The sequence below is a fragment of the Cygnus olor genome, chromosome Z (assembly GCF_009769625.2).
Source record: "Cygnus olor isolate bCygOlo1 chromosome Z, bCygOlo1.pri.v2, whole genome shotgun sequence".
NCBI classification, from domain to species: domain Eukaryota; kingdom Metazoa; phylum Chordata; class Aves; order Anseriformes; family Anatidae; genus Cygnus; species Cygnus olor.
Window position 1 is genome coordinate 42,581,013 of NC_049198.1, and position 23,125 is coordinate 42,604,137.

At 38.8% G+C, this 23,125-nt stretch overlaps 1 protein-coding gene across 2 annotated transcripts in view; it reads left to right on the forward strand.

Moving 5' to 3' along the window:
- The window catches only part of NTRK2 (neurotrophic receptor tyrosine kinase 2), a 201,303-nt gene extending 179,383 nt beyond the window's left edge, over positions 1-21,920 (forward strand). For both annotated transcript variants that reach the window (XM_040540792.1, XM_040540793.1), the window contains 2 exons: positions 18,235-18,393; positions 19,210-21,920. In XM_040540792.1, the coding sequence (XP_040396726.1) occupies positions 18,235-18,393; positions 19,210-19,395 (345 nt within the window). In that variant the 3' untranslated portion in view covers positions 19,396-21,920. The remainder of the gene's footprint in view (positions 1-18,234; positions 18,394-19,209) is intronic.
- The last annotated feature ends 1,205 nt before the right edge of the window (positions 21,921-23,125 follow it).

The following is a 23,125-nucleotide window of genomic DNA, read 5'->3' on the forward strand; positions in this document are numbered from 1 at the left end:
TTGCTGGTTATATCATTGGTTAATGTAAGAAAGGTGTTGTGAGTATCATGAGGTCACAGCACATAGTCTACTTAGCCCAGTATTCTGTCAATGACATGGTTGTAGGATATGTTCTTTAGGGAAATCATGGGACACTTTTTGTGGGCATTTAATTTTACTGTTCTAGAATCTATAATATGTGTATTAGGGATGTTAGGTACGTTCCCTCCAGTTCCTGTTACTATGTTTATGGACCAATTGTTCATGAATTTGTCTAATTCGTTTTTGAACCTACTGATACTGTCTGTCTTCACAACTGTGATAGCAAGTTCCATAAGTTTACTATCCATTATGTAAAAAAGTACTTTATCTTTTTTTAACTTATGTCCTACTATCTTTTTTTAACTTATATCCTACTAATTTCATGGAGTGTCCTCTTGTTACAGTATTTCAGAATTTGGTAATAACAGTACTTCAGTTGTTGTTGCTTTATCCATCACTTTCCTGATTTTATGAGCCTCAACTTTAGCATTTTTGCTCCCTTTTTCTGTGCCTCTTCAACACATTATATCCTCTTTGAGCTGTGGACAGCAGAATGGCACACAGCAGAATTATGCACTTACACCTTGTTGTTAGTACCTGTGCTGATGATACTCAGTGTCTTGGATTTTCCTGACTGCTGCTGCTCACTGAGTTCTTAGAGCTAGCTCCAAGATCTCCAGCCTGAGCTGTAGCTGCCAGTTCCGAGTATAAATACAGGTTACTAGGTTACTACAGCTGTTTATCACACATGTAGTTATCAGCATTGAAGCTCACCTACTGCCTACTCTCTCTGTTTTGCAATATCATTCCTAATAAAGCCTCTCTGAGAGCTTAGTATCACCCACAAAATTGGATTAAGCAGAAGTACCCTCCCATCTCCAGCCCACTGTTTAAGATGTTGAATGTAGCTGGTCCTGGCATTGACCTCTAGAGGGTACTTCACTACTGTCACCTCTCTGTCTTGAGAAGTGACCTTCAAGTCCTGCTCTTTTTTTTTTTTTTTTTCCTTTAACCAGTCAGTCTATAGAAAGACCTTACCTAAACCTTGCAGAAGCTTAGTTTATGTAATAATTTTTGATGTAGAGCCTTATCACAGCTGTTTTGAAAATGCACATGTGCCTGCTGGATCACCTTTGTTTAGATGAATTTAGATGTTTAGTGTTTGTGCCACTCCTTGGCTGGTAGGAAGGAATCACTTTCTAAAGAAGCTTTTGTTTCCCACTCTGCTCAGAAAGATGCAGACAGTCAGTTTTTATCCATGTGTAATGCATTAGCTCTCTGGTACAGTTGTTCTTTATAATGATAGCCATACACCTGCAGTTTTCCCACCTGCATACCTTCAGATTTTGGTGAATGCCATTTGGTCCTGGTAACATTAACCACCAAATACTCTTTTCCTTGAAAAAAAAAAAAAAAATCTTTTTCATTTTTTAAATCCTCTAGCACTTTCTGTTTCAAATGTTATTTAATAAAATCACTGTAACTTGATTTATTGAGAGAGAAGGCTTACACGTATGCTGCAAATTCTGTAAAATAGTATTCCCTCTTGGGTTGCATTGTATTCTTGAAAGTGACTCACAAACACCATTTCTGCACTCCTTGATCTTTTATGCACCAATCTGTGCTGCAGTAACAGTTCATGTGTGACCGATCTAGTGTATTGAAATTTAAATGGTCCAGTCCTTGTCCTTTGTAAGTCAGGGGGAATTCTAGCTCTGTAACTGCAAGATCAGGTACAACACAACATAAACAAAGTACCTAGATTGTGAAAATCCAAGCACAAGTCTCCTTTTGCTGGTCATAGCTAACAAGGAAGTGTCATTATGGGAAGAAGGTTGGACTGTCCTTAGCTGTCAAGCCCCAAACCTGGCTCATTGTGCTTCCCTGCAGTGGACCTCTCCCTACCTCCCAGGAATACCAAACAGGGCCTTTTTTAGTTATCTTGGTTACTTCAGCTTCAACATTTTGTACTGCTTGATGGCAAGCCACATTCTGACTTGGATCTGAATTGAATTCCCAACATTAAGCTGGTTGTTCAATTTGCTGGGATAGAGAATGAGACTTTAAACGTTTGTTATGTCCTTTTCATGAGAGGGTCTGCCTGGGACATAATCAGCTCCATCTAGTCTTTAGAAATGTGCTGACCCAGTCTAAAATTTTCTCAGTGTTCCACTAAAAGAACAGTGTTTTGTTTTTTTCCTTGCTTTGTTTGTTGGTGTATTTTTGGGAGCACGCCAGTTTTATTGACCTTCTGAGGGCTCCATGCATGAATAAATTATATCATGGGGAACTTTGCTTAGAAAAAATGATATCCAAGGAGATACTCCATTAGTGGCCTTAAAGCTTACAAGTAGTCTGGGACCGAGTGAAGGTGTCCTTCAAAAGCTGAGATTTGGGTACTAACTCAATTTTAAGTGTACACTTTTCCCCCTTACAAGCCCAGATATCCCGAGGAGGCAGAACTGAGGACAAAAGCGCAGTTCCCATTGCCACACAGCCAGAAAGCAGGGTCCAGAATATTTCTGAGCACGGTGCTGAAGTTGAATTATGTGCCTGCCCAGAAAAAGCAACAACGCACACAGACAGTACCACAAAGGCTGCATTTCCATGTGACTGCAGTCCCACTGCTAGCCTGGGAAAGAGAGGCAGGACTGAAAGCCTGGGCACGGGATCACAGCCTTATTGCCTAGGCAGGGGTTTGGCCTCTGCCAGCTTGTGTTCTGGAGGACCTGAAGCCCCTTTGAACCTTTTGCTTATTGTAAACAGCACTTTGATAGCTACAAACAGTCCTTCAAATGTGAAAGTCGTATCTGGGGTTTTCAAAACCCCCCTGATGATGTAGCCTGTGCACACTCATTTTGGGTATTTGATCCATACTATAAATGCATGGGGTAGAGGGGGTTGAAAAATTTGAAACATTTTGAATAAAAATGTATGTTATAGAAGGTTAATCTCTTTTTGCCCTAAATATCTTTTTTACTTGTGCCCACTACACAGTCATTTTCCATGGTTTCTTGGCAGAACAGCTCAGCCTTGTTCCCACCTAGGTCAGCATGATTCCTTCCCACTCCTCTGCCTTTATACCCCCACAAGCATCCCCTTTTTGAGCTTCACCACTGGAATTTTCTCCAAAGGTTGGTAGGCAGGTTTGGGGCTTTTGGATGCTCAGTTTCCATGGCAGCCAGGCTCCTCTGCTCCCAGACGGCAGCTCGGGAAGAGACAGGAGGGAGAGCAAGAGAAAATCATTACATGTGCCAATTAGTATGCAGGGCCAGAGCTGCTGTGGCAGGCAGTGTTTGCAAAAGTGAGCAGTGGTAGGGGTGCCCCGGCTGCATGGCAGACCAGGGAGAAATGGAGTCACAGGCATTTGACTACAGCTGGAGGGAGCTGAAGGATAGCTGGCACTTGCTCTGGCAGTGGCGTGCCTGCTAAGGGAGGGTACCTCACGGGGCATGCACCTCTGCTGTCTTACAGATGAGCTCTGCAGCTTTTAGCTTTTAGCTTTTAGCTGCAGAGATTGGAAAACCCCTAATTTTCTGTTGTCCAGGAACAGGGACAAAAGTTAGGAAGACCCTCTCAATTTTTTGCATTTGATAATAGGTCAGATATCATGGTGACATTCAGCTGGAGAACAAGAGTTAGAGGAAAGAGAGGGGAGCATTAAATCAGATGAAGATAAAGAGATTTTTTTTCTGCTGCAGCTAGCTTGCAGCACATGGTAGAACATGACTTACAGAAAAGATGCTGCTTGGACAGAAGGATGCATTCTCATGGTTACAGAAGGCAGGGCTCTGCTAGATTCCAGCTGCAATGATGAGAGACATGCTCTCCCCTCCTGTAGAGCATCAGGTTTCTTTTGGAATGGTGTTTTTCTTAATTTCTTGGCCTAGTCAATTTTGTGTGTATGTGTGTTTTTAAATTTCTCTGTTAAACACTTGCAATATTTTGTCCTGCGTTGACAATATTTCAGTCAGAGGTGTGTGTATTTTATACTGCTGAACAGGAACTATAAATGTTTTGTGGTGTTTCTGGATAAACAATGCAATGCGACAGCCAGAGATTCTTAGAATCATTAATTCTGTTGTGATGTATACACGCTAAAATACTTAATCTGTTAAAGAAAACAGTCTAGGTATCTTAATAGTACATTGACTGGTGCTATTTCACACTTTGATTTTTTTTAAATAAGTACTGATTGCTTTTTCCCAGCATTTCACTTTCCATGGATAGAATCTGCCCAAAGAAATTTCAGAAAGACTTGCCTATTAATCATTTTGCTGTTGCTTGTTTTTTTTTCATGCGTCAGATAATCCATCCCCTTACCAATGTATTTTGGTCCCTATAGTATGTTTTAGTGCCTTATCTGGGTTCCAGTTGTTTTAAGACATGGTTTATTGATCTTGTGTGAAGCATTGTTTACTTGTTTTTCCCTCTTGAATCTCTGTAAAACAAGCTTTCCCTCAGCACAGATCTTCAGTATCTGAGTTGTACATGGAGCACTTTTGGACAGAGGAACAGTTCCTCCAGGAATTCCTTCTGGAAGTGATAGCAGAAATGATTCAGGGAGTAGTGGTGTGTCCCTCACTCTGCCATGCTGGCCAGGACCTGAAGCATGCAGGGAATCCCCTGGATGTTGGGCTCCCTCGTATTCAAGGAGATGCCACTGTCTGCAGGAAGATACAAAAAGCATAAAAAAAAAAAAAAGCATAATTCTCCCCTCTACTTCCTGGGGTCTCCTGCTGTAGATACTGCTCATATTTTTCTTAAGAAAACTTTGTAGGTTGTTGCTTCACTTCAGAACCAGTTTCAAAGATGCACAGTATCAAAAAATAACGCTGTAGAATGTGTTTAATGTCAGTCACATTTTATTTTTAATTAATTGAGCACAAAATGTTTTAAATTTCCATTCAAACTGAAATCTTTTGGGAGCACCAGGCTGTTTTGTTTTGCTGGAAAACAAAAATTTTTCATTTCAACTTTTCTTCCTTAAAACAGTTCAATTTTGTGAAAATGTTCAGTACTTTTGCGTGATACAGAATCAAGGGTTTTTCAAAACATCAGTAATGTGCAGATGTGCAGTAATGAGCAGAACATGTTCTTTTCCTTTCCTTTCCTTTCCTTTCCTTTCCTTTCCTTTCCTTTCCTTTCCTTTCCTTTCCTTTCCTTTTTGCTCCTTTCCTTTCCTTTTTGCTCCTTTCCTTACCTTTCCGCTCCTTTCGTGTCCTTTCCTTTCCTTTCCTTTTTGCTCCTTTCCTTACCTTTTTTCTTTTTTCTTTTCTTTTCTTTTCTTCTTTTCTTTCTTTCTTTCTTTTTCTTTCTTTCTTTCTCTTTCTTTCTTTCTTTCTTTCTTTCTTTCTTTCTTTTTCTTTCTTTCTTTCTTTCTGTCTTTCTTTCTTTCTTTCTTTCTGTCTTTCTTTTTCTTTCTCTTCCTTCCTTCCTTCCTTCCTTCCTTCCTTCCTTCCTTCCTTCCTTCTTTCTTTCCTTCTTTCTTTCCTTCTTTCCTTCTTTCCTTCCTTCTTTCTTTCCTTCTTTCTTTCTTTCCTTCTTTCCTTTTTTCCTTCTTTCTCTCTTTTTCTCTTTCTCTCTCTTTCTTTCTTTCTTTCTTTCTTTCTTTCTTTCTTTCTTTCTTTCTTTCTTTCTTCTTTGGTTGCTTCTTGGAGATGCTTTATAATAGATTGATTGTAAAATAATGGAATAGATTCATTCCCTAATGCCTGGTCTTGACCATTTTGCTTTTTTTCCAAATTCCTGTTCACCCTCTGTGTTCCTCACATCCCCAAACTCTTTTCTCTTCTGTTGGTATTCATCTTGTTTCCTTTCCCCATTCCCCATTTCCCCCAGGACAAGGGTATTGAGTTTTTACATTTTTAATAGATGTTTCTTCATCAAAGTGGTCCTCCTGAACATAAAGAGGCCCTAATTAGAGTAAGAGGTCCTCGTTTGATTAAGTACTGGCAGAGGGAATAATCCTATTAGGTTTATTCAACAGAGAGAGGTCTCCCTTGCTTTCTCGAGAGCCAAGACAGTCTTGGAGATGATAACTTTCTCCTGCTGTTATTATGTCAGGCCTGTCACAGGAGGACATGGATGCTGGGAAGCTGTCTGACCTTGAAGAGTAAGAAGTTGGATTGAATTTCATTTAGGAATTGTCAGACCATTCCTGTTTGATAAAACATGATCTTTACATGGTATATTGCCCCATATGCAGTGATCATTGTCATCTCTTTAAAACAGGCAAAGTTCCGGAAGCATTATTTTAGGGTTTCAAATGATTAACTCCCACCTGACTATTTCCCTAGCTCAATAATTCTCGTATAAATCTGGAGTTACCTCTTGCTTTCCATCAGATATTTAATGCTGACCATAACAGCAAGATCTCATTGAGTTAAATATCTTTACCAAATAAACTACAGTACTTTTACTATTATGCTAAAAATATTGTTCTATATAAGCAGATGTAGGTAATGTGTCAAAATTTAGTGACATACATTTTACAACAGAATTTTCATGATCTTTATTAATTCCATTTCCTCACTACCAAGTTCATAGTTCTCAGCAGCAGACCACCCAATCTCTCATGCAGATAACTATGCAAAGTTTTCAAAAGACTTAAAAAGCAAATAGAAGCATAACAAATCCACTGTTCAGTAACTTGGAGGACATTAATTTAAAATGTCAGTATCCACGTGCAATTATAGTGCTGGTAGGGCACTCTGTTTTGTCACTGTTAGCCAGTTAGTGCTAAGCCAACCAGGAAAGTGAACTTGAGACTTGGATAACACTTGTTTCTGTATGCTAGAGTATGCATAAAGAATGGATCTTGCACAATACCACGGGCTTCTAAACTCAGGATTGCTATGGTAGGAGGAAGATCCTCTCAGAAGAGAATTTAGTGGTGCATCTGCTTTTTGTTAACCAAAGCCTCCTATCTATCTCAATGGCTGATTTTTCTTGAAGGGGAACTTCTATCTGACAGAGAGGAAAGGAAAATAAAATGGGGTTGCAGTCTAAGTACAAGGTCAAGGCTAATGGGAACCCCATAATCACCCCCTTCTGTAGGCCATGGTGAGACATAAAAATATTCTGATGGATACAAGAGCCACTGAAGTTTGCAATGGAAATAACCATAGGAGCAAGGATTGAGGGATGGGTCAAGGTTGCAGCCTAATGTACCAAGAGAATAATAGATTTGCCTGGCAAGAAAACAAAGAAAACTATACAGTGAGGCCTGAAGCACATAACATTTTAATAAGAACATCATTGAGTGCACTGTGTGGATCATCCTAAACATGTCCAAAGAATGTTATAAAAGTAGCATGACTTTAAATGGAAATGCAGGCTTTATGGAACAATATTTCAAAAGTTTTCATCTGAAGCAGACAAAAAATATTCTGAAGTACACATGACTCACAAATAGCAGTAGGCCTACAATAACTCACTATCACATAATGAAGTTAAAGTAAACCTATTCATAATTTTTAACATGTGCCTAAAAAAAGTGTTATTGTTATATAATACATGTACTACAAAGGTGTTCATGAGATTCATGCATAGATCGGGACTTCATTGACTTAGGCATTACATGAGCATTGGTCAAAATCCGAGTGCCAGGCTAGTTTAAATATGACTTATTTCAGTACCAATTTTTCAAACATTCTGATTTGGGAGCCCTAGCCCAAATTATTCCTTAATTGTGCAAAACACTGGGGTTGTAGTCAATCTCAGGAAAAAATATATATATATATATGTATTATCTTAGTAATTTGAGACATTCATATTTTAAGAAAAGTGTTCACTGATTCATTCATTTCACACTTGGCTTATTTTGAACATCTCAAGGACCTCCTTGAATCTAGGGAGCTTTGGAGTCTGGAAATGCTGTATGCAATATTTGTATGGAAAATCATACAGTTAACCTGTGCTTGTAAAGGTAGAGATCTTAAAAAAAAATCTAACTTTTGATTTAATTTTTGATTTGATTCTAGATTTGTTTTTTTTTTTTTTTTCCTACTTTTGTTTAAAATTGCAGCAATATCATTGGTTTACATCTCTGAGCCATTAAAAAAAAAAAAGGGGGACTGGGGAGTCAAACCTCCAACGTCTCAGTTTTCCTACAGATCCTACTTTTATGTGAGCACTTTTGGAAACTAAGTTTAAAATTACATTTATGCACTGATTTTGAATTATTAATAGCATCGCAGCAGTGCAGCAAGCAGAGGACTTAATCTTTAATGGGATTCTTCTTCATCCTGAGATGGTGAGCATACGTGAAGAAGGCACCACCTCAGTGCTGCATGGTTACAGTAAAGAGTAGCATTATCCTAGGAGAAGGTGGCAGATTTTCCAGAATGCTGCCACAAGGTACTGCAAACTGTGTGAGGGAAAAACATGGCAAGTAGGTGTAGCTGGGCACTTCCTTCACACCCATCTCTTCTCCATTGTCCATACACCACCAGTGTTTGGTGAAGGATGTGTGGAATATGCTGTTCAGTCTGTGCTGTGGTTTGGAAATACAGATGTCCCCTACCTGAAATACAGCAATCCTGTTGTAGAGTCCAAAATCCTTTCAAAGATGGCTATGATCTTCTTCTGTGCCGCAGGATCCTCTAGTAACGAACAAGTTCAACAGGCTTTATGTCAGAAAGCCAAACCAAATTAATGCTTCCAGGCCCTTTGCTGGTGTAAATTCTCCCTTAACACCAGTGTAGAAATACAGCCAAGAGCTATAAAACATTTTCATCACTGCTTGGGCTATACTTTGACTGTTGTGTCCAAGAACAATATTTTAAGCATGGCTTGAGGAATAATTCAACATATGAATTAGATAATATCAATATAAAATTTTGCAAACTCCATAAGAAGGAGTAATGTATTTTTTCTGTAATAGCAGTTATTGGTATTTTTAATGATCATGTTGTGTATCATTTGAGCATATTACATGTTGTTTAATGGACACCTTATTCCAGAGCAAATGCCTGTTTCAACTCCTAGAGTCATGTCATGGTACAGGTGAGGGGTCAAAACCTAGAATTCACAGAAAGAAAACAACAGAGATTTTTTTTTTATGTTCTATTTTAGTGAAACTTTTTTTTTTCTTCCCAGTTTATGTAAAGAAATTATGGTCCAGAGAAAGTGAGAATCAGAAAGCATCAGTAAGACTGCAGAAGATAAGGAGGATGACAAGGGCCTTACTATTCACTTGCTTATTGGAACCTGGTTGAGAACCAATATAGTTTTTCCTCCCTCAGCTACCTGCTTATGTAGATGACTAGCTGCATAGACTACCTTGTTGACAGCATCAGTGTAGACATTCTCAATGTGGGCACTGAAGACAGATCAGTACTGTGGTGGAGGTCATAATTTACTTGCTCTTTAGGCAAATCAAGAGAAGTGTGCACAGAAAAGATCGTTTGCTCTGAAATAGTAAGGTTACTCTTCTTCCTTTGAATCATGAAGCCTTGCTCTGCCTTCTTGATGCTTCCCACTGGAGTACATCTCTGGACTCTCTTCATGTAGTCAGTAGTTGGTAGATTTGATCTGACATAACTTGCCCAACATCATGCATGTAGTCTGTGAACAAGACAAAATAGCTGACATAAAATCACTGAATTTCCTATCCCCATTTTGCACTGATGATTCAAAACAACCTTTTCCACCTGTGGAAAAGATGTGTTGGCTCAGTAGATATGCCCATATTTTAGTATTTTTGAAACTAAAGACTACCCATTTTGTTGCCTCACATATGTGTGGCAGTTTTTTAGTCTGGTATTTATAAGCTATATAAGTTAACCATCCAGGGAAAGGGGGAAAGGCTATCTAACAACACTGAAAGGATGTGAATATCTGAGACAATTCAACTAGAAATTGTAGTACTCCCATGCGGTGTACATTACAGAAACACTTCTGTGACTCACAAAGGAGAAGAAAAGCTACAAACCAAACTCTGTTGCTCCCTTCTTCTACCATGATGTAATTTGATGTGACCAATAGAGCCAGACATGCTACAGTACAGTAAATTTGAAAAAAAATATAAAATGTGATTTTCAATAAAAGAAATATGGGAAAGGGTTCTTCAGACTTGACATCAGGTGTGGAGATTTTCTCGTGAATACGAACTGGCTTTCAGAGTTTGCCCTAGTGTACCTGCTACTTGTTGATATTGACTGTGCAGTTCAGTTAGCATCTCATCACATTATACCTCATCCCCCCTTTTTCTAAGAGCAAACAGAAACTAGAATTTTAGCTATGGTAGAGACTTGCAGAGTTGTTTTCCAATGCACGTTAAGATTACTTTTAATGTGTCTTTGGCCCTGGTAGCCCAGACTCTCTGGGGTTAATGGAAAAAGTGGAATTTGATATTTTATAAACTGTTTGCTTTGAAAATCACAAAGACAGTAATGTATTTCATTAATATTGCATTGAAAATTTGTTTTGCTGATTACTTGGACACATTAGATGATCACCCCTGAGCCTGTGAGGGTTTTAACATGCCCTGTTTCAGCTGCTTGTCTGCTGGTACCTGATACCTCTCTTCATCCCCAGGGGTACAAGCAGCAGATACTCGGGTGCTTATAAGGGAACATTAATAGGGTACAAGTGTCATAGCAACCACGGTTTGTAAAGCAGAACACAGGACTTCCCATGAGCTCAATATTGTGAATTACCAGTCATGACACTGGAGTGATCAGTAACTGTATGTTGTGGCATAACTTGATATGGCAAGTTAGGAGAATACAAGTTTTTTGTTTGTTTGTTTGTTTTTAGGAAAAATAACAAAAACATCTGGTTCCACAGGCCAGCTTTTCCATGGTAAACCCTTCCTGCTCGTTCACCAGGGTCCTGAATTCCCATCTTCAAAAATTAATCTAGATGTCCACTGAACTCATTGAAATACTCTGTTCCAGTTGCCTTTCCCATCAATTTGCCACAGTGTACTTCCTTCTGTTTTCACTTAAATTATAATTTATTGTTTAAGAATAGAAATTCTTCTCATCCGAAAGTAAAAGTAATGATAACCTAAAGGAATCAATTTTTTTTTCATTCACACAGCCTTCATCCTGGGACACTGATGAGCTGTAATACATTACATCTCATTGCTGCGTTTCTATATAGTTAACTTTCCTTCTGACTCTTTGACTTGGGACAAGTTTTTCTTTTAATCAGAAATGCAGATCGTGTCACTTTCTTCAGCACTTATCTTACATCAAGGGCATTTCATCTTCCATTCTTGGAAAGCTAAGTTCTCCATCGCTCTGTAACTACTACAGATAATTAATTTTCCTTTATGTTTGGCCAACCCAATATGATGCTGTGTTGTGTAAAACACAGTGATAGATATAGTTTGTTTATCCTTTCAACTTAGCATTTTAAATGAGGTTTGGAAGATGCTGAGATATAAGACAGAATGGGTCATTCACATATTTTAATTTCATCTGGTTAATCTCCTTCATTCCATCCTTTTGGCAAAATTACTTCTATCCCTCCATGAGTGTTGCTGAGACATTTGATTAAGAACTGTATTTTCCAAAAACGTATGTCCTATCTACACAGGGACACATGAGCAGGTTCTCCAAAGGAGAAGCTCTTCTCCTCCAGGATGGTGTGAGTAATGGGTGCCTGAGGAATAGTCTGAAAACAGCTTTAGCATATAGTAGTATTTCCCTCATCCACTCTCTTAGCCAGCAGCAGTCTACTGCTCAGGCACTTGCTGGGCCAGAGATTGTATCTTTGTGTTTGATAGCCCTAGTCAGATTTTATCCTTCATGAATCTGCTTAATCACTTTTTGATCCCAGTTAAGCCCTGGGTATTTGCAGTATCTTGTGGCAATGGGTTCCACAAGCAATTGTATGTTACATGACAGTGCCTGGTTTTGTTCATTATGAACCCTGCCATCTACAAATTTCATTTCTTGTTTTGTGGTTCTCGCATTACAGAAAACTGTGTGCAATTGTTCTTTCTCCATCTTCTCCATGCCACTCATGGCTTTACAGAGATTATTGAGAAGAATTTTATCTCCAGTGACACAAAGTTGACACAATACTGAACTCATGTTGAGCAACTTAAGAGACAATTGAAAGTGTAATAAATGTTATTCTGGACATTGTTTCAGTTTTCTGAGAAGACCTGGTAGAATTACATAAGAACTTTAGACATGAGCCCCTCTTGAATTAAGATGAGCTAGAGCAGTGTTAAAGTGAAAGGACATTTCTTTAGTTATTGCATATAATCTGCTCTATTTCATAATTTATTTCATAATTCATAACCTCATGTGCTTGTTATCCAGACTGAGACTGTGAAAATAATATATTTCTTTTCTGCAAGTGGCAGGACTGATGATATTTTAAGAGGAGACATTGACTTTGCCTGCAAGGCCAGGACATGGAAGAAATGAAAATAACAATTATTGATTTTTTCTTGTGCTGCAAGAAACACTTGCCAGCATTTTATGAGGAGGAGAGAGCAGATGTACACCAAGAGAGGAGAGGTTTTCAGTTTTAGCAGTAAGACGTGATAGTCTTTGCAGAGAACATTTCTTTGCAGTTATATCATCCTGAGATGGGGAAATAAGTCAGTAGACCAAAACATAAATAGTGGAAAGTACCCTGAAATGCTGTAAGCCCTCAGTATCCAGGAGGATACATTCTTTGTTAGGAGTGGGTAAATAGATAGGTGAAAAGTTGTAGCTTGATTCCAGTTTGACAACCTAAAATCAAGCTGCATTAAAGAGACTAGGTACATATTAGTCACATGGCAGCTGCTTTAAGCGTGTGCTGGGCAGTGTTGCTGCTTTCATGACTTCAGTTGCAAAAGGTCTGCCCTGCACTTGAGGTCAGTGGGACTCTGAAATGCGGTAGTCAAGCAAGGCAATGTATTGGGCAGGATAAGGGCAGAAGCCCATGGGTGAGTCATTAAGATTCATTCGGTGGACCAAGTAAACATTACTTTTATCCTGTTGACAGAAGGAGTATCACTGGTCTTTAGAGAATGTGCAAACTACTATCACACATTATTGCAATGCCACACTGAGGGAATCATGGGAAACTGGGAATAGTGAATATAAAAGAGGAAGCCTGTTTTCCACATCTGTGCAATTGATTGCTGTACATTTTACTACATGATTTCAGTGTCGTCAATTACTTGAAGCTGGCAATTGAAATATGAGAAAAGAATTATACCAAAAAATACCTGCAAAAGCTGGAGGTTGGATTTGGTGTCCCCTCAAGGAGCACTGGAGCCTCTCAAAATATTGCCATCAGCATTTAGTAGGCAGGGAGATTACGCCGTTCTTCAGTTAGGCCTTCTCCACTGATCAGCCCCTGCAGCACCCTAACGCATGACTTTGAAGCCCCAAAGCCCTCTGTAGTAACCTTAGCACCACAGCCTGCACTTTTAGTACGGTAAGACTGGGCTGCAGCTGGCATGCGTTGCAAAAGTGTGGCCAATCCACTCTGCCCTCCTCTTCCAAGTACCAATGAGTAAGGGGTAAGCCTGGTGTGAATAGATTGAGTGGCCATCTTAGCACATTTCTTGCACCTTTCCCAGTCCCTATTTTGTGTCATATCTGTGTAGCCACACACACAGTCTGTTTCTTCCACATCTCTGTAGGTTGGCTTCCCTGGCTCTACCCACACCCTCCTCTTGCCAGTGCTCATTCTTTGTGAGTGAGCATATCCATTTGCTCACAATTGTCAGGCAACAGAGCCTTGTGTTCCCATGGTGGCTGGATGGTGGTAGTCGACACAGTGACCAGAGCATGGTATTACAGCAATTGCATTGGCCAACTGCCTTTAGCTTGATAAGCCAAAGGCTCATGTCTGTAGCAGTAATATTAATGGCCAGAAAGCTGGTTTTACATCAGATGGATGGATGGATGGATGGATGGTCAGACAGATGGACATGTGCAAACTCTTGGGCAACAAAAATCAGCTTCCACAGAATTACCTACTACTGGCCAAGTTTCTTAAAACAGAGGCTGCCACATTAGACAAGCCTCACAATCTTGTAGTGCCTGCAAAGCAGGATATGGAACATACAAAGCCAGAGAGTGATCAAACTTTAGCTAACTCTGGCATTAGATGCCCTGCTTCAAGGCTAAGACATGGTGATTCTACTTGAAGCTTAATGTTTGTAATTAGATGGAAACAGTGTTCAAGATCTGCTTATTTGACACTTTTCAAAGTACTAAATTAATTTAACAAATGAGTGCTGAAAGTGGTGACAAGTGGAATGATGTTGTTTTTTCAAACATGTAGCATCTTATACATGGAACGATGTGGCAGTTTCTCCTTAAGTGCTTTTTTGGAGAACAATATCATAGCTCACTGATCTGGCATAGTAGTCTCCTCCCTGTGGATAGTTTGCACATTGCAGAAGCTAATTCACTATGCTTTCTGGTTTACATTCTAGCCCAATATTGGTAGTAAACATAACTAGTAAACTTAATACAAGGCTACAGCAGGGCTAGGGAGAGCTCGCTTGCATACACTGACATATAGAAATAAATACTTAAGTCACAAAAAGGATTCATAGAAGTGCAATTCTAAAAAAAAATGAACCATTGTAGTGCAGCTGCCTTCAGGTGAGCATAAAGAAAGTATATCCTAGTTTGTATCCATAAAATGGTCATTTTTGCAGCATTTTTACAGCTATAGTACAGATTTTAAAATTATAGCATATTACGTTAAAACTGGAATCCTTTTAAACATGCCACAACTTTAGCTAGATTGAATATAAAGGTGTTGTTCACCTGCAGTGGTAGTCTGCTTAGCACATGAGCATTTTATAATGATATGTATCAAGCAGCACTGCAATTACAGTGTGCACATCAGGGATCAATCCTGCAGGATGATGATATCTGAGAGCCATGTAATACTTGCATTTCTTATTAAAGCATACGCAAAAGGTATACCTTTGAAGCACCCAGAACCTTTAAAGTTTAGTCAGTGTACTCATGTTTTCCTTCATTAATTCTTCTTGGGAAACACCCCTTAACCTTGCTGAGAGTTTGGAAGCAACAGCAAAAAGGCACTCTACCTCTCGCTGCTATTATGACACAGCTGTGAGTGCTTGGACTCAGCAGTCCAGTAAGGACCAAAAGAAGCTCACAAGTGACTGGCAATTTTTTTCAGGCAGCCTGAGAACTGCCACGTCAAGCCCCAGGCTTCAGTTCAAGAAGGTTGTGGTGCACATGCTTCATTTTAAGCATGCACCTAAGACAGCCCTTAGTGCTTTTCTGAACCAAGTAATTGTTGACTCAGTAACCACTGATCATTAATAGAGAAAGAAATGTGCATGTAGAAAAATTGCCTTTGGCCAGGCCCTGACCTGTGTTTTTGATGTGGCTGAACTGAAATCTGAGTTAAAGGTGCTCTTGGACCAGGGATAGAAGATGCTCAGCCTGCCACAGGTGATGCTTAGTGTTGCCTCTCCTTGTTGCAATGCCATCTGTCAAGAAAGCACCCCGTATAATGCTAGTATTGGTATTTTTGCAAAGAGCTTAATATTATTGTCACAAAGACTCTGGCAATGGAGGTAACTTTGGCTAATATGATAGATATTGACAGTGATAGAGGTGGGACACCTCAGGACTTCTCATTAGTGAAACAGTACTCTGCACAGTGAAGTCTTTTGCCTTCAGGGACAGAAATGGACACAGCTTCAGGCAAGGTGATGTGGGAAGAACACCAAAGAGCCCTGTGGTTTGTGCTTATCTGTAAATTGAATTCCTGGTAAGAATCAGTACTGATGAGTCAGTCTTGCTATGACTGCGAAGAGAGGCAGCTAGGCCTGTGATGTTACAGATCACTTCATTGTGAATCCATCATTTGGTGGTCATATGTCATAATCGCTGTAGAGGTATTTATTGTACTGAATGACACTGGAAACCAAGCACAGAGTTCTACCACAAGTACACTGTGCTTCTGTAGCAAGGAACGATGGGAAAGACTTGGAAAGTGGTATTTTTAATTGCTTTTTAAAAAATCTCTTAATGTAGGATGTGACAAATAAGAAAAAATAGAGAGGCTTATTTTATTGTTTATAGCTGTCATTAATTTTTAAGGAATGAGTCAAAGAAATTGCTGAAAAGAACCAATTGTAGAGACTATATGATGAGCAGAACTAAGAGCCATTTCAATATTTAATGAGACCAAAAGCCTCTCATCACTAATCATCTTTTAATGGCACTTGCCCTTTGGCCGCTTGTATGTGACTGCCTGTTTCAAAGGGACTAACTTTTCTGACTTTCTAATGAAATACCTCTCAAGACAGGAGTAAAAGTGGTGATTTGGAGCTGTTTGGTTGCCACACCAGCTAGTTTATGATGAGGTGGGAAACTGAAGCTTTGCTTGCGTCTCAGCAGGTTTGTGAGTTATTTCAAACTCTCCACGCCATTGAGTGAATTCTTGGTCAAAGACGATTAAGAATGTTAATGAACAGGGCTGTACAGAAATTGTGCCTATCAGAGGGGTAAACTGTATCACAGAGACAAATTGGCCTGATGGAAAAAATCGCTTAAAAGTACGTATCCACTCTGTCAATGGACTGATGACATGTATGTTTTTAAGTTAGACTGAAAGCTGTAGGAGTTGGGTCCCCTTTTGAAGGGCTCTAAAATCTGTGCAGAGCAGCCAGTAATGAGTCAGAAGTAAATCCACAGTGCAGTCAGGAATTAAACTTGGGAACCCTGCCGTTAATCTGATATCTCAAAAAAAATAAATAAAATACTCCTCCCTCACTTGCATGGCATCTCAGATAGAGGGAGGAGAAGTGCCCTTGTAATAGGCTAGGCGTGAAAGTCCATGAAAATTTTGGCATGACATTCTGTTTTTATGGAATCAGTAGTGACAGTTGACTCGTGGTGATGTATGGAACAGGACTGAGCTCTAGAAGCCATAGCTGTGTTTTTGGTATGCTGCACTAACACTGAATTGCTGACAAATAGCTGGAAATGGATGTTCTGAGTGATTTAGAAATAATGTGAACCCTGACTGAACTTCTATTGGGTCTTCCTTCCATTTGCTGTTTTTACATGAGAACAAGGAGGGCATTATTTATAACAACATATGTAAAGTCCCACAAGGAGAAATGATATTTTGAATTGACAGAATCTTGAAAGTGCAAATGTGGTTTCATAACTAAACACATTTTTCAGACAGGAAAATGAGAATTAATCAAAAGTTAGATGTCCTTGAAAAGCTTTCATTTTTTCTCACTTCCTTGGAAATATTCACAGCTGTCTTGATGTAAAAGTAATCAGAATGCCTATATATCTATATCACAGTAGCTGAGCCAGTTGTACTATTTAAAAAGTACTTGAGTGGATTTCTTTATTGATGTGATCTGGTCAGAATGGGACATATCAGGAAAAATGAATTGTTTAGAAACTGGAAATAACTGTTTTATTTATTTAAATTATGGTTAGGTAACTGGACTTCAGGAAAGCATTCTGGGGAAAATGAAAAATGCTTTAAATGATTTTCAGAAAGGCATTCATTCAGTAAGAAAAAAATAGTGAATTCAACATGACTTGATTTGAGATGGGAGTCCACGTCTTACAAGTTTTTTGTTATCAAGGGAATATATCCAAAAAACTGAAAATTTTGTAAAGCTATGTAGGACTGGGTTGTTAATGTGGGAAAAAATAGTTTGATGCACTGATTAACTTTGGAAATTATCAGCAAACAGTGTTGGGTTTTGTTTGTTTGTTTTCAATCAAAATTAGGAGATTAAACCATAAAGAACTTAATTCTACTATGTCAAGCAGTCAGACCACTGTGGATTTCAGTTGATAACATTGATTTTGTAGAAAAAATCTTCAGTGCAGATTTCATTGCATGAATCTTCTTATAGTTTCCAGAGTCTTAAAATGGAGAGTAAAACTAGCCTAATTTGAAGTGGGTTGCTAGGCTGAATTAGTTAATAATTTTATAGAACATCTAGTTCCTTGGGTCAGGGGTTCCAAGTGAATGTTAAAGGCGAGCTCGTATTTCAGAAACAGTATCTGTGGAGATTCTACTGAAAAACCTATCACAGTAGGGATTGTCATTTGAGGAGAGGAGCTTGGATCACAGCTCCACACTCTTAAACGCTCTGCATAGCAAATGGCAACATATGGGAAAAATAGAAGCTGTGTATTTGTGTAATTTAACATCTTGATACTCTACTTTGTGAGGGTCTGGAAGAATTATTTCTGACTCATTTGTTCTTCTCAGGTTGGGGGTCACACCATGCTGCCCATTCGTTGGATGCCTCCAGAGAGTATCATGTACAGAAAGTTCACCACAGAAAGTGATGTCTGGAGCCTGGGGGTTGTATTATGGGAAATCTTTACCTACGGCAAACAGCCATGGTATCAGCTCTCAAACAACGAGGTGTGTATAACACATTCTCAAACTGCCTAGGAGAGGCTTGCATTGAAACTGATGGTATGGCTTCTCTCGAGCAAAGACAGCAACAAATTTATTTAGTAAAGGCAAAAACCCCAATGTCAAGTATTTATTGTCATAAACATTGTGGTTTAATTTCTTCCTTTTCACCCTTTTTTCCCCAAGGTGGATGGAAGTTGACCAAGCAGAACTAGGTTGGAATGTAGCTTTTTCATTTGTATTTGATAGAGTCTGCTCTGGTTACTGAGAAGAACCATGAGGTAATGAAAAGGAGCTTAGCAGACTCCAGAACAGTCTTTGGCTGATTTCAACTACATGTCATTGCTGCAAAGTGATTGTCCTAAACCACTCCTGAATAGATTGAGGGAATTTGGAGATCTCTTAATGCACAGGGAATCAGAAGTAACCCCTTTCCAGAAATTAGCCACAGCAACACTCAAAGGATGTAAGGGGTGCTGAAGTGCTGTGTGAGCAAGGTGAAAATTTAGCTTCCTTTTGAGATGAAGTGAGGTTGGTAGACGGGTAGAAAGAGAATGTATGGGAGTGCTTCTTGGCCATCATTTCCTTAAGGGTAGAAGGGGTGACATGCATGAAGTTAGTATCAGTGAAGTTACTGCTCTTTGGTGATATATGTTTACAGTGATTTTTTCTAGATGCTGCCATGCATCTACCTAGAAATGCAACCCTTTGCACAGTTGGCTGCCACCAGTGAGGCTGCTGGGGCTGTCAGCAGCTCTTTCATAGACGAGCCCTATATAGTTCGCAGAGCTGTGCTGATCCTTTGCTTGTGATTTCTTGTAGGTGATTGAGTGCATCACTCAGGGCCGAGTCCTGCAGCGACCTCGCACATGCCCCAAGGAAGTGTATGACTTGATGCTGGGCTGTTGGCAACGGGAGCCTCACATGAGGCTCAACATCAAAGAAATCCATTCCCTCCTCCAGAACTTGGCCAAGGCATCTCCAGTCTACCTGGATATTTTAGGCTAAAGTCTCCTAGCATTTCTTCTTACAGGCTGTGTGAATGAATGTGTTCAACTGCCGCTGAACTCCATTAAAATGTGTTCTTAACTTTGACAGTATTAATGACAAAGTTGCGGAGAAGCTTTCAAAGGGCAAGCAATGTGCACTTCTCCATCTGTAGACACAGTATTGACTTTTTAGACATTACTGAGACATATCTCTTCTCTCTCTCCCTCTTTCATTTCCTATCATCTTTTTCTTCTCTCCTGTCTTTCTAATCAATTTGGCTTCTGCATTATTGTAACTCTGCATAGACAAAGGCCTTAAAAACCTGATCTGTTATATCAGCAGACTGCAGTTTGCTCACCACAACTAACAATGCCTTGTTGTATTCATGCCTTTGATGTGGATGAAAAAAAGGGAAAATATATTTGACTCAAACTTTGTGATATTTGCTGTAAAGATACTGAGAGTTTCTATGGATTCACCTCAATTTTTTTGCTTCAGTATGTGGATGGAAAAAGAAGACTAGTATTCTCTACATAACGAGTATTCCTCGAGGAGATAAAGCCAGATGGAAACAAGACACTGTTGTGTGATCCACTATCTGGAGGAACTATGGGATCAGATGGCATCAAACCCCACTAAAAACATTGAAGTGATTTGATGGAAGGCAAGAGGAGGTTTAACACTTTCCCTGGAGAGTCTTTCTGAAGAGTAAAGAGATTGTTCAAGGAGGCACTTCGCCAGTACCTTTCATTGCCAGATACAACTCTATGGTAAAAGGGAAAAGGTGCTGCCTGCACTGCACACAATTATGTTACAACATGAAAAGTAAACACATGCCCTTATTTTGTCTTCTGGAAGGATATTGTCATGCCACTGGTATAAAATGTTCTCCAGCTAGTCTTTTTTAATAAAGACTGAAGCTAGGCTTATTAATGTACAGCATTAATTTCAGGATCACACATCAAAACTAAGGATTTTGATAAGACAGGACAAGCTATAGATGCTGGAGCAGGTGTATCTTACACTCTGCTTGTCCAGCAGCATATTCCTTCCTTCCTCAATCCTTTCTCTTTTTTTTTTAAACCGTGCGAGCAAACTGTGCATGGTCTCTGTCGATAAATGCCCTTTGTGCAGAAACTATCACTCATCTTGTAGTACTCTCTAGTAGGCATAGCGAACTCATAATAGTATAACTTATATTTCATTAAATGGGGATAATGAAAGACATTAGCTATGTTAAAATGTCTTTACAATGTTACAGATACAATAGGCTGATACTACATGAATAATCTAAAGCATGGAGTTCACTGGTTATATTTGAACCGTGGCGGGGATAGAGTGAGATCCTTGGGGAAAACAAATAACTCTGATGTTATGGCTTACTATTCAGAGTGCAAAGACCCTGAGCTCAGCACCATGTTTGTATTGGTACTAGTGCTGTCATTACTGACATCCAGTCTTTCTTAAATAATTTATTTTTGGTTGGATGGGCATTGTTTGTGTACATTTGCATGGCCACTGTGTTGATGACAAGTGCATGGACATACCTGTTATTTTTCAAACCAGAAGCTGAGGATTTCAAATTTAGAGTTAGGATTATTTTTAATATGAATTCTTACAAAAGAAAACCTATCTTACCTATTCCTCAACACTTTTGCCTCCCTCTGTGAGGGGGTGTTACAGAAAAAAAAAAAAAATTAAAAAAAAATCTTTGTTTTCTTTTTCTCTTTTTGTTATCTCTTACTGATATGAGCCAGATCAAAATAGTCCTTCATTTTTGCGTTGGGGATATTTTATTTAATAAATTAAACATTTTATTTTTGTAAGTGTTCCCATAACACACTTAATATATAATTTGCATGCATATATTATTTATTGAGGCACTTTAGTTTTTTTCTTCAGAAGCTTTTAGAGCTAGCTTATAAAGATTTTGAACATTTTCAGAAGAAAACTGTTCACTGGACAGTGATGGAATTTTACCCTTCTCAATGTCATTGAAAAGGCAGCATTACAAATAAACATGACAGTGTATCTATAAAGCCATACTCAGTATTTCTTTAAGAAACTAGGTGTTATTTCTTAATTGCAACTGAACTGGAAACACACAAAAAGCCAGAGGAAGATTCCTACAAAATGGGCCTTAAGATTTTATCTAGACTGTCTTGGAGTTCACACAAAAAGCTAGATAAAGAATGATCGTCCAGTGAAACCCATTCACGTGAGAATCTGAGTTTCATCTTTTAAAAGAAATTTGGAACTGATTTTCAAAATAACAGTGGTAGAAAAGAAAGGTGTCAGAGTCCACTGATACTGTGCAGTGGGAGAAGGCTGCAGGTGGTGGAGGGGGAGGTGCTGAATTTCTGACTGCTGTATTCTGTCTTAGTTTCTTATGAGCTTAAGGAAATGGCATCTGAGATGCTTCTGTTGGAAAGCAGGCTCACGCCTGAAAGCAAACAGGTGGGTTTTGCAAACACTGAAAGAATTTATACCAAAAAAAAAAAAAAAAGAACCCAACAACCAAGCCAAACCAAACAAAACCACCACCAACAAAACAAACAAACAAAACAAATGAAAAAAATAAACCCACAAAACCTTGAAATTGTAGTTAGTGGCATCTTCTTTTTGATTTACTTGTGAGACTACTAGAATAATTTCAGAGAATGAATAGTGTTACAATGCATTGTGCAATAACATAGCAGTAAGTTATACTTCTAAAGGACCAAATGTTCTACAGAGCCACCAGTATGGATAACCTTGACGTACATCATTAATGTTCTTGATAGTGCATAAAATGTATAATCAGAGTAGAAAAGCTATAAACTGTAGCTATATGTATTTTGCATTTGTTCATGAAAAGGTGCTTAAGTGTAGCAGAATGAGCAGAGAGGTGGAAGAAATATGCTCAAATCACAATGAAGGGTGAGTTTATGTGCATATTCATCATGCTTGCACTGTCCGCTAAATTGTGTACACTGAATAAATATGACAATCAGGCTCATTTAAAAAGTCTCTCTGGACTGTGCTATGAACTGATCATATATATAACATATATTATATATGTGTGTTTGCATATGGCATATATATATACACACACATAGCATATACATGTATGCCTATGTCTGTTGTATTTTATTTATATATGTGCAGACATGCATGCACATTATGTATGAGCTGTGTGTATATGTATAAATTTACATACACCTACGTTATTACAAATGATAATTAGAGTGCTATTAATAAATTGATAAAAGTCTGCTGAGTAACCAAAATAATTTTTTTCTTTTGATATTTCTTTTTCTATGTTTGTAAGATTCAACTTTTTAACTGGTGTGCAGCAGAGGCGGTGCTAGAATGCTGGAGATATAACAACAAGCACATTTTTTTCCCCAAATGATTGCATAAAAACATCTCTTCCATTCCCGTCTCACTTGTTTATTTCTCATGAGGAAATGAACAGATAAGCTCCCAAGCTCCAAAAGCAGAGTTTGACTGTCATTTCTGGGTTTGTGCTATTGTTGTTTTATTGTCCTAAAATAACAGTGCAGCTCCATTAGCATTTTATACTTGTCTGCAGTAATGAAATAATTCCAAGAATGAGCTGGACTATTCAGACTGCAACACGACTTGTAGGACATCAAGAACGCCAAAATTCGGCAGTAATAGTAGCAGCTATCACCACGTTCTGTCCTTCACTTTCAATAGATCTGCAGAACTCAGAAGTGGTCGTGGAGAACAGATACTTGTAGAG